The sequence below is a fragment of the Oncorhynchus nerka genome, linkage group LG22 (genome assembly GCF_034236695.1).
Source record: "Oncorhynchus nerka isolate Pitt River linkage group LG22, Oner_Uvic_2.0, whole genome shotgun sequence".
NCBI lineage: Eukaryota > Metazoa > Chordata > Actinopteri > Salmoniformes > Salmonidae > Oncorhynchus > Oncorhynchus nerka.
Window position 1 is genome coordinate 63,410,789 of NC_088417.1, and position 12,724 is coordinate 63,423,512.

The 12,724-nt window shown below is 44.6% G+C and overlaps 1 protein-coding gene across 1 annotated transcript in view; it reads right to left on the reverse strand.

The window, feature by feature from the left end:
* Nucleotides 1-12,724, reverse strand: part of LOC115105466 (vacuolar protein sorting-associated protein 37D-like) — a 46,291-nt gene that overhangs the window by 1,702 nt on the left and 31,865 nt on the right. Inside the window, exon 3 of the mRNA XM_029627556.2 lies at nt 2,152-2,234. Within this exon, the coding sequence (XP_029483416.1) occupies nt 2,152-2,234 (83 nt within the window). The remainder of the gene's footprint in view (nt 1-2,151; nt 2,235-12,724) is intronic.

Genomic DNA, 12,724 nt, shown 5'->3' on the forward strand with positions numbered 1-12,724 from the left:
CCAGTCATTGGGAGCAGGTGGAAAAACCTGTCTAGCCTAGTATTGGGGGAGTGAATAATTGATTACAGTCTGCACAGCCCACCTCCCCACTCTAACCTCTGCCTGAGCATAGTCAATGGGAATTTCTCAATTAGCAGGAAGCGACCGGCTACGCACACGAAAAAGGTTTGGGTCATTGCTGTGTATCTTCCATATCAGAGCAGCACAAATGGTCCCCATGGTACCACCATAATTTCCCTGGACATTTCTTTATTCATAGTTGCCAGCTGTAGATGGCTTGACACTAGGCTTGGGCGATATACTGTATATTGGGTGATATACCGTTTACCTGTATACTGGGGTATTTCGAAATACCAACGGTTTATTATATTTTTTCAATCCACTCCTGGATCAAGATCCATGTTGCCTAAATTGTTTTGTGCGTCAATATATTGATATATTTTTTCAATCCCCTTGTGTGCACATTCGGTAATACCCTATACCCCGGTATTGTACAGAAACGGTATGCCGGTATGAAATCTGGATACCGCCTAACCCTACACAATCAACTCTCTATGATGTTACCTTCGGCCTCGGGGGCTGAAATCTATCAGCTTCAACAGGGAGCCGCTAAAGATATTAATGAGTGGCACTGGCGATACATAAAACCAAATTGCTGGAACACACAAAAGAACCCACCCTTACTGCCATTCATTAGATACGTACATTGATTGTGTGAAATCCATTTAATAAACAAATGGGCCATTTATTATGGCCACGAGTGGACGGCCTTTCATGGCTATATGTTGGAAGGATTGTGTGTGGGGGGATAGTCTATGGTAGTAAGCCTTTCTCATTATGGGAACGTGCTGTATAGGACTATAGTCTGTGCACGGTTATACAGTCACTTTCTTACAGCATATGGTTTGTGAAATTAAGGTTTACAATGGCCACTTGCTAATGGATCAAGCTCAATAAATGTGTAGTGCCATACATTCCTCTCCAAATAAAATGTTATATCACCTAGGAAAGTATGAGATCGGATTAAATGTGTATAGTTTGCACCAATTGCCCTGTAAAAAACAAACTTTCCTACAAGGGTAAAAACATACCAATGTGGGCATGTTTGCTGTGTATTGTCTTGGTTAAAGTATGAAGGAGCTGAATGTAGTTGTATGAAAATTGTAGCTGTAGGTTAATGAGGTATTTAAATTGTTCAGTAAACCGTGGCAGTCAACGTGCAGTGCACATTAAAAAAGTAGCTGACGCGGGTGACAAAACTACACTTATATATCGGGATATTATTTTTGTATCGTATAATTTTGACCATATCACAATATTATTTTTGTATCGTATAATTTTGACCATATCACAACATTATTTTTGTATCGTATAATTTTGACCATATCACAATATTATTTTTGCGCTAGTTTGCTGTAACTGCAACAAAACTCCAGTATTTGTCCACCATAGCTTGCTTTCTATCTTCTTTTTAAATATGGAAACCTTTTATTTTTCCATGGCTGATCAAAACATTTTTTTTCTCATGGCTCTCTCATGTCCCTCTGAAGCAGATATATGGTGAGCAATATTTTTTGAACATTGAATCACAATAATATCACAGTATCGAATCGCAATACATATAGAATTGTGAGAATTGGCATACATATCGTATCGCCACTTAAATATCATGATAATATGGTATCGTGAGGTCTGTGTGTATTTCTATTAACCGTCTAGTCATCTATAACATTATGTGTTTAATAAGCAAATTAACATTTGAAAGACCTGATTATTTTTTAATCAAAAGGTCAAGGCAAATATTCTCGTTCAAATTGTAGACATTTCTATTGAAATCGTGGCCAGATGTAATATAGTGCACAGAAAACTTTGGGCAAAATGCTTTGTTTGATCTCGCTTGAAAAAGGCAACCAGTTCAGTGTGGATCCTAACTCTAACTCCTGCAGGCTTGAATACTCAAGTATGCATGAGTTTCATAGACTATTCCTAGAATTTGTCCGATTTTAATGGAGCGCAGAATGAACAAGTGTGGCCTGGCTGTCGACTTATGTGGAGGCTTTTCAATGATTCTACACTAGTGCTGACAATGCAAAGAACACACTCAGTGGTTTATGCTAAGACCCAACAATAGAGCTCAGGCTTTGGAATTACCTCAGACTGTTCCTCAGCACGCGCCACATCTTCGTGGAGAAGATTCTGTGCTGTTTGGAGGCTGTGCTTCTGTGTGTGGGGCACTGCAAGGACAAGGAAACAAAATTGATTCACAAGGAATGACAGTGACAGAGGGATCAGTTAATTACATAAAAGAGCTTACCAAAAAGAGTGACTTATGACTAGCTCAAGACTGAGGGTGGTTCAGTCAATGAGAAACCAGGAGAGATTAAATCATTTTAAAACACAAAGAACCTTTAGGGTTGTAAAGGGAGATGGTGGATGGACATTTTTTTTGGCTCGGAGAGAGGGGCTAGGGAGCTGCAAACGTTGCCTGTGAGCAAACATTTCAAAACATTGAGGTTTGTTCAGCAGAAGAAGAACCAGTCGCTTCTGTCTCAGTCTGTCAACCAACCGGTGATAGAGGCGTCCACACATCAAGGTTCCACTTCCATTGAATAATGTTTGCAGTGGGCAGAGTACGAATTAAACAATTAAATTCGGGGGTCTCTATTTTCTTCATGGAACCTAAACATTTTCTGGGCCTAATAGTAAAGACATCATATAATCATGTTTTTTTATTAACTTTTTTATTTTGGCATGAACATAATGAACGTAATCTTATTGAACAACAAATCACTTCAAAAAGTATGCTACCTGCGCATGTATGTCCACTACAAAATAATTCCAGCATCCAAACATTGAACTGTGCACTCGAGACATTTGTTACAAAACACCAAAAAGTGTAATGACAGTAACATTAGCACTTTCAAAATATTATAGTAAAGAAAATGTTTTTAAATATACACTACCGTTCAAAAGTTTGGGGTCACTTAGAAATGTAATTGTTTTTGAAAGAAAAGCAAAAAAAATTGTCCATTAAAATAACATCAAATTGATCAGAAATACAGTGTAGACATTGTTAATGTTGTAAATGACTATTTTAGCTGAAAACGGCAGATTTTTTATGGAATATCAACATAGGTGTACAGAGGCCCATTATCAGCAACCATCACTCCTGTGTCCAACGGCACATTGTGTGAGCTAATCCAAGTTTATCATTTTAAAAGGCTAATTGATCATTAGAAAACCCTTTTGCAATTATGTTAGCACAGCTGAAAACTGTTGTTCTGATTAAAGAAGCAATAAAACTGGCCTTCTTTAGACTAGTTGAGTATCTGGAGCATCAGCATTTGTGGGTTCGATTACAGGTTCAAAATGGCCAGAAACAAAGACCTTTCTTCTGAAACTCGGCAGACTATTCTTGTTCTGAGAAATGAAGGGTATTCCATGCGGGAAATTGCCAAGAAACTGAAGATCAACGTCAACAATGAACAGGCGACTCCGGGATGCTGGACTTCTAGGCAGAGTTCCTCTGTCCAGTGTCTGTGTTCTTTTGCCCATCTTAATATTTTATTTTTATTGGCCAGTCTGAGATATGTCTTTTTCTTTGCAACTCCGCCTAGATGGCCAGCATCCCGGAGTCGCCTCTTCACTGTTGCCCCACCAATCTGGATTACTGACCTCTGCCTGCCATTGACCTGCCTTTTGCCTGCCACTGTTTGATTTAATAAACTATTGTTACTTCGACATTGTCTGCATCTGGGTCTTACCTAAAACGTGATAGTAGGATCAGTCCAACTATTATTTTATTCTGATTTATAAAGATTTTCATAGAAGCTTTTAAATTTGTTATTAATAGCATTGTTGTTTCTAAATAAATACTTTTTATAATTCTTTTAAAATTATAACTGGTTTGTCATGTATCCATTTGTCATTTTTTTACCCCTTTTTCTCCCCAATTTCGTGGTATCCAGTTGGTAGTTACAGTCTTCTCTCATCCCTGCAACGGTAGAGAGCCGTGCGTCCTCCGAAACACAACCCAACCAAGCCGCAATACTTCTTGACACAATACCCACTTAACCCGGAAGGCATTGTGTCGGAGGAAACACTGTACACCTGGCGACTGTGTCAGCGTGTACTGCGCTCAGCAAGCCATAGGAGTCGCTAGTGTGCGATGGGACAAGGACATCCCTGCCGGGCCAAACCCTTGCCTAACCCGGACAACGCTAGGCCAATTGTGCGCCGCCCCATGGGTCTCTCGGTTGTGGCCGGCTGCGACAGAGCTTGGACTCGAACCCAGAATCTCTAGTGGCACAGCTAGACCACTGCACCACTCGAGCGTCCAGCATACTTAAATTCACACAAGACACCTGATAAGACAGGAGAATTACACCAGATATAACAGACTGACCCTAGCCCCCCAGCACACTATTGCAGCATAGATACTGTAGACTGAGTCAGGGGTGGGTCGTGGGACACTGTGGCCCCGTCCGAAGATAAATTGAGCTCTGTAGGAGAAAGCCCTGCCTCCAGCAGTTTGCTTAGAAATTCTAAGGACAATAAGGAGGCCTGCGTCTTGTGACCTTAGAGTTTGTGTAGGTATGTACAGCAGGACCAAATTGGAGAGATAGGTAGTGACAAGCCATGTAATGTTTTGTAGGTTAGCAGTACAACCAGGTGTACAGTGTTTCCCCCGACACATTGGTGCAGCTGGCTTCCGGGTTAAGTGGGCATTGTGTCAAGAAGCAGTGCAGCTTGGTTGGTTTTTGTTTCAGAGCACGAACGGCTCTCGACCTTTGCCTCTCTCTCGAGTCCGTACGGGAGTTGCAATGATGAGACAAGAGGAAATTGTGGAGAAAAAGGCAAAAAATATATATAATCCTCTCTACCTCCCCTCCCGGACTACATGGCCTGATGACTCCTGGCTGTCCCCAGTCCACCTTAGATCCTGGTTCCTCTCTAGGTTTCTTCCTAGTTTCCTGCCTTTCTAGGGAGTTTTTCCTAGCCACCGCACCTCTACATCACATTGCTTGCAATTTGGGGTTTTATAGACTGGGTTTCAGTATAGCATTTTGTGACATCTGCTTATGTAAAAAAAAAAGGCTTTAAAAATACATTTGATTGATTCATTGACTGGTGTTTAGACCAGTTTTAGTTGAATGTGTCTCCACAAGCTGTTCCCTTTAATGAGCCAACAAGTCACTTCAGTCAAACAATGGTAATGCATTTTAGCATGATAATGGTTTATTCTGAGCACCACATGCAGTGGGTTCACACATAAAACAACAAACCATAGTGGACGTTCCAACAACAAGCCCATCACAACTACTCGCCCAGTTCATGTCTCTCCATTTTTTGAACATGAATAATCCAAAGCAACAGTAAGGTCTCTACTGGCAAGAGCTGCGTGAACATGTACCTTCATATACGTGAGAACCACGCATGCATGAAGGGAAAATGGTGAGGCGAGGCGTGCCACGTGCATGACCCTGTGCTCCAGTTGTTGGGGGTGTAATGGAAGACGACAGACAGCCAAACAAACACACCAGGAGCAGCTGCATTTAATTCAGCAGGCCTAGAGGATAACTGGCTAAAACAATAGCATTACCAGGTCCTCCTCAGGCGGAATGGGGGAGGGGGGCAGAGCAACACCAACCTCAGACTAGCTGGCTTAAGGGCATAGGCAAATGGGGATCCTAATAAATCAAATCAAGCCTCTGGGAGCGGCATTTGGCACGCTGACACTCACAGCAGAGGATTGAGAATTTTGCTCCCCACTGTTTTCAGAAAACAAGATATGGTCAGTTAACTGCCCCTCTTATCTGAAGCAATGGTCTACTCACGAAAGCTACCCATCCCTGGGTGGGCTTGAACTACTAACCTTTCACTTAAGAGCCAAACAAGATTGCCGTTTGCTCCAAGATACAGGAGCTATAGAAATGTGACACAGCCTGTAATACTGTATGATTGTAAGCCCTACTTGTTCCACATTTAGTTACATTACAGCCTTATTCTAAAATGGATTACATCATTTTTTCTCTCATCAACCTACACACAATACCCCATAATGACGAAATGAAAAAAGTTGATTTTTTAGCAAATGTATTACAAATATAGAACAGAAATACCTTATTTACATAAGTATTCAGACCCTTTGCTATGAGACTCTGTAACAATGGCGCCAGAGAAGAAGGCTAACGATTTACGTGTCCCCAACCGATTGTGGATTTTTGTTTGTTTATTTGCGTTGTTTGCAGCTTATCTTTTAATTTATTTTGTACATAATGTTGCCGCTACCGTCTCTTATGACCGAAAATAACTTCTGGACATCAGGACTGCGATTACTCACCACAGACTGGCAGAATCATTTTTTCCTTTAACGAGTCTGACGAGCCCATGCATCAGTGACCGTACGTACATACCCCAACCAGAAGCCATGGATTACAGGCAACATCCGCACTAAGCTAAAGGCAACAGCTGCCGCTTTCAAGGAGCGGGACTCTAAACCGGAAGCTTATAAGAAATTCCGCTATGTCCTCCGATGAACCATCAAACAGGCAAAGCTTCAATAGACGATAAGATCGAATCGTACTACATTGGCTCTGACGCTTGTTGGATGTGGCAGGGCTTGCAAACCATTACAGACCACAAAGGGAAGCACAGCCAAGAGCTGCCCAGTGACACAAGCCTACCAGACAAGCTAAACTACTTCTATGCTCGCTTCGAGGCAAATAACATTGAAACATGCATGAGAGCACCAGCTGTTCCAGAAGACTGTGTGATCACGCTCTCCGCAGCCGATGTGAGTAGGACCTTTAAGCAGGTCAACATTCACAAGGCCACAGGGCCAGACAGATTAACAGGACGTGTACTGCGAGCATGTGCTGACCCACTGGCAAGTGTCTTCACTGACATTTTCAACCTCTCCCTGTCCAAAATACCAACATGTTTTAAGCAGACAACCATAGTGCCTGTGCCCAAGAACACTAAGGTAACCTGCCTAAATGACTGCCCACCCGTAGCACTCACGTCTGTAGCCATGAAGTGCTTTGAAAGGCTGGTCATGGCTCACAGCAACATCATTATCCCAGAAACCCTAGACCCACTCCAATTTGCATACAGCTTCCTGCCATCCAGGACCTCTATACCAGACGGTGTCAGAGGAAGGCCCTAAACCACACTAGTCACAGACTGTTCTCTCTGCTACCGCACGGAAAGCGGTACCGGAGCACCAAGTCTAAGTCCAAGAGACTTCTAAACAGCTTCTACCCCCAAGCCATAAGTCTCCTGAAATTCTAATCAAATGGCTACCCAGACAATTTGCATTGCCCATCACCCCCCACCCCCTCTAATACGCCGCTGCTACTCTGTTGTTATCATCTATGCATAGTCACTTTATGAATTCTACCTACATGTACATATTACCTCAACTAACTGGTACCCCAGCACATTGACTCTCCGGTACCCCCTTGTAAATAAGCTCAGCAAAAAAATAAACATCCCCTTTCAGGACCCTGTCTTTCAAAGATAATTTGTAAAAATCCAAATAACTTCACAGATCTTCATTGTAAAGGGTTTAAACACCGTTTCCCATGCTTGTTCAATGACCCATAAACAATTAATGAACATGCACCTGTGGAACGGTCATTAAGATACTAACAGCTTACAGACGGTAGGCAATTAAGATCACAGTTATGAAGAATTAGGACACTAAAGAGGCCTTTCTACTGACTCTGAAAAACACCAAAAGAAAGATGCCCAGGGTCCCTGCTCATCTGTGTGAACGTGCCTTAGGCACGCTGCAAGGAGGCATGAGGACTGCAGATGTGACCAGGGCAATAAATTGCAATGTCCTTACTGTGAGACACCTAATGCAGCGCTACAAGGAGACAGGACGAACAGCTGATCGTCCTCGCAGTGGCAGACCATGTGTAACAACACCCGCACAGGATCGGAACATCCGAACATCACACCTGCAGGACAGGTACAGGATGGCAACAACAACTGCCCGAGTTACACCAGGAACGCATAATCCCTCCATCAGTGCTCAGACTGTCCGCAATAGGCTGAGAGAGGCTGGATTGAGGGCTTGTAGGCTTGTTGTAAGGCAGGTCCTCCCTCACCAGACATCACCGGCAACAACGTCACCTATGGGCACAAACCCACTGTCGCTGGACCAGACAGGACAGGCAAAAAGAGCTCTTCACTGATGAGTCACAGTTTTGTCTCACCAGGGGTGATGGTCGGATTTGCGTTTATCATCAAAGAAATGAGCGTTACACCGAGGCCTGTACTCTGGAGCGGGATCGATTTGGAGGTGGATGGCCCATCATGGTCTGGGGCGGTGTGTCACAACATCATCGGGCTGAGCTTATTGTCATTGCAGGCAATCTCAACCCTGTGCGTTACAGGGAAGACATCCTCCTCCCTCATGTGGTACCTTTCCTGCAGGCTCATCCTGACACGACCCTCCATCCAGCATGACATTGCCACCAGCCATAATGCTCGTTCTGTGCGTTATTTCCTGCAAGACAGGAATGTCAGTGTTTTGCCATGGCCAGCGAAGAGCCCGGATCTCAATCCCATTGGGACCTGTTGGATCGGAGGGTGATGGCTAGGGCCATTGCCCCCGGAAATGTCCGGGAACTTTCAGGTGCCTTGGTGGAAGAGAGGGGAGACATCTCACAGCAAGAACTGGCAAATCTGGTGCAGTCCATGAGGAGGAGATACACTGCCGTACTTAATGCAGCTGGTGGCCACACCAGATACTGACTGTTACTTTTGATTTTGACCTCCCTTTGTTCAGGTACACATTATTCAATTTCTGTTAGTCACATGTCTGTGGAACTTGTTCAGTTTATGTCTCAGTTGTTGAATCTTGTTATGTTAATACAAATATTTACACGTTAAGACATGTTAAGTCTTTTTTGCTGAGTTTAGTCTCGCTATTGTTATTTTACTGCTGCTCTTTAATTTCTTGTTACTTTTATTTCTTATACTTATCCGTATTTTTTAACTGCATTGTTGGTTAGGGGCTTGTAAGTAAGCATTTCACTGTAGGGTCTACACTTGTTGTGTTCGGCGCATTTGACTAATAAAATGTGATTTGATTTGATTGAGCTCAGGTGCATTCTATTTCCATTGACCATCCTTGAGATGTTTCTACAACTTGATTGGAGTCCACCTGTGGTAAATTCTATTGATTGGAAATGATTTGGGAAGGCACACACCTATCTATATAAGAATTAATTGTCAAATTAATTGTCCGTAGAGCTCCGAGACAGGATTGTGTCGAGGCACAGATCTGGGGAAGAGTACCAAAACATTTCTGCAGCATTGAAGGTTCCCAAGAACACAGTGGCCTCCATTGTTCTTAAATGGAAGAAGTTTGGAAACGCCAAGACTCTTCCAAGAGCTGGCTGCCTAGCCAAACTGAGCAATCGGGGGAGAAGGGCCTCGGTCAGGGAGGTAACCAAGAACCCGATGGTCACTCTGAAAGATTTCCAAAGTTTCTGTGTGGAGATAGGAGAACCTTCCAGAAGGAGAACCATCTCTGCAGCACTCCATCAATCAGACATTTATGGTAGTGGCCAGATGGAAGCCACTCCTCAGTAAAAGGCACATGACAGCCCGTTTGGAGATTTGCAAATAGGCACCTAAAGGAATCTCAGACCATGAGAAACAAAATTCTCTGGTCTGATGAAACCAATATTGAACTCTTTGGCCTGAATGCCAAGTGTCACGTCTGGAGGAAACCTGGCACCATCCCTGTGATGAAGCATGGTGGTGGCAGCATCATGCTGTGGGGATGTTTTTCAGTGGCAGGGACTGGGAGACTAGTCAGGATCGAGGCAAAGATGAACCAAGAAAAGTACAGAGAGATCCTTGATGAAAACCTGCTCCAGAGTACTCAGGACCTCAGAATGGGCCAGATGTTCATCTTCCAACAGGGCAACGACCCTAAGCACACAACCAAGACAACGCAGGAGCGGCTTCGGTACACGTCTCTGAATGTCTTTGAGTGGCCTAGCCAGAGCCCAGACTCGAACCCGATCGAACATCCCTGGTTCTGAAGTGCTAGGACCATCTCCTAAAGTTGATTCAGCTGCACCACCAGTACAGAGATTGCTCAGGAATGGCAGCAGGCAGGTGTGAGTGCATTTCTTATTTTTTTTATTTAACCTTTATTTAACCAGGTAGTAAAAATGGGTGGGCTATTTACCGATAGACTATGTACAGCTACAGCGATCGGTTAGCTGCTCAGATAGCAGATGTTTGAAGTTGGTGAGGGAGATAAAAGTCTCCAACTTCAGTGATTTTTGCAATTCGTTCCAGTCACAGGCAGCAGAGAACTGGAACGAAAGGCGGCCAAATGAGGTGTTGGCTTTAGGGATGATCAGTGAGATACACCTGCTGGAGCGCGTGCTACGGATGGGTGTTGCCATCGTGACCAGTGAACTGAGATAAGGCGGAGCTTTACCTAGCATGGACTTGTAGATAACCTGGAGCCAGTGGGTCTGGCGACGAATATGTAGCGAGGGCCAGCCGACTAGAGCATACAAGTCGCAGCGGTGGGTGGTATAAGGTGCTTTAGTGACAAAACGGATGGCACTGTGATAAACTGCATCCAGTTTGCTGAGTAAAGTGTTGGAAGCAATTTTGTAGATGACATTGCCGAAGTCGAGGATCAGTAGGATAGTCAGTTTTACTAGGGTAAGTTTGGCGGCGTGAGTGAAGGAGGCTTTGTTGCGGAATAGAAAGCCGACTCTTGATTTGATTTTCGATTGGAGATGTTTGATATGAGTCTGGAAGGAGAGTTTACAGTCTAGCCAGACACCTAGGTACTTATAGATGTCCACATATTCAAGGTTGGAACCATCCAGGGTGATGATGCTGGTCAGGCGTGCGGGTGCAGGGAGCAAACGGTTGAAAAGCATGCATTTGGTTTTACTAGCGTTTAAGAGCAGTTGGAGGCCACGGAAGGAGTGTTGTATGGCATTGAAGCTCGTTTGGAGGTTAGATAGCACAGTGTCCAAGGACGGGCCGGAAGTATATAGAATGGTGTCGTCTGCATAGAGGTGGATCAGGGAATCGCCCGCAGCAAGAGCAACATCATTGATATATACAGAAAAAAGAGTCGGCCCGAGGATTGAACCCTGTGGCACCCCCATAGAGACTGCCAGAGGACCGGACAGCATGCCCTCCGATTTGACACACTGAACTCTGTCTGCAAAGTAATTGGTGAACCGGGCAAGGCAGTCATCCGAAAAACCGAGGCTACTGAGTCTGCCGATAAGAATATGGTGATTGACCGAGTCGAAAGCCTTGGCAAGGTCGATGAAGACGGCTGCACAGTACTGTCTTTTATCGATGGCGGTTATGATATCGTTTAGTACCCTGAGCGTGGCTGAGGTGCACCCGTGACCGGCTCGGAAACCAGATTGCACAGCGGAGAAGGTACGGTGGGATCCGAGATGGTCAGTGACCTGTTTGTTGACTTGGCTTTCGAAGACCTTAGATAGGCAGGGCAGGATGGATATAGGTCTGTAACAGTTTGGGTCCAGGGTGTCTCCCCCTTTGAAGAGGGGGATGACTGCGGCAGCTTTCCAATCCTTGGGGATCTCAGACGATATGAAAGAGAGGTTGAACAGGCTGGTAATAGGGGTTGCGACAATGGCGGCGGATAGTTTCAGAAATACAGGGTCCAGATTGTCAAGCCCAGCTGATTTGTACGGGTCCAGGTTTTGCAGCTCTTTCAGAACATCTGCTATTTGGATTTGGGTAAAGGAGAACCTGGAGAGGCTTGGACGAGTAGCTGCGGGGGGGGCGGAGTTGTTGGCCGAGGTTGGAGTAGCCAGGCGGAAGGCATGGCCAGCCGTTGAGAAATGCTTGTTGAAGTTTTCGATAATCATGGATTTATCGGTGGTGACCGTGTTACCTAGCCTCAGTGCAGTGGGCAGCTGGGAGGAGGACACGCACAGTGAGGCAAAGACTTTTGGAGGATGGCCTGGTGTCATGAAGGGCAGCAAAGAAGCCACTTCTGTCCAGGAAAAACAGCAGCGAGAGACTGATATTCTGCAAAAGGTACAGAAATTGGACTGCTGAGGACTGGGGTAAAGTCATCTTCTCTGATGAATCCCCTTTCCGATTGTTTGGGGCATCCGGAAAAAAGCTTGTCCGGAGAAGACAAGGTAAGCGCTACCATCAGTCCTGTGTCATGCCAACAGTAAAACATCCTGAGACCATTCATGTGTGGGGTTGCTTCTCAGCCAATGGTGTGGGCGCACTCACAATTTTGCCTCAGAACACAGCCATGAATAAAGAATGGTACCAACACATCCTCCGAGAGCAACTTCTCCCAACCATCCAGGAACAGTTTGGTGATGAACAATGCCTTTTCCAGCATGATGGAGCACCTTACCAGAAGGCGAAAGTGATAACTAAGTGGCTCGGGGAACAAAAAATCTATATTTTGGGTCCATGGCCAGGAAACCCCCCAGGCCTTAATCCCATTGAGAACTTGTGGTCAATCCTCAAGAGGCGGGTGGACAAAACAAAAACCCACAAATTTTGACAAACTCTAAGCATTGATTATGCAAGAATGGGCTGCCATCAGTCAGGATGTGGCCCAGAAGTTAATTGACAGCACGCCAGGGCGGATTGCAGAGGTCTTGAAAAAGAATGGTCAACCCTGCAAATATTGACTCTTTGGAATACTTCATGTAATTGT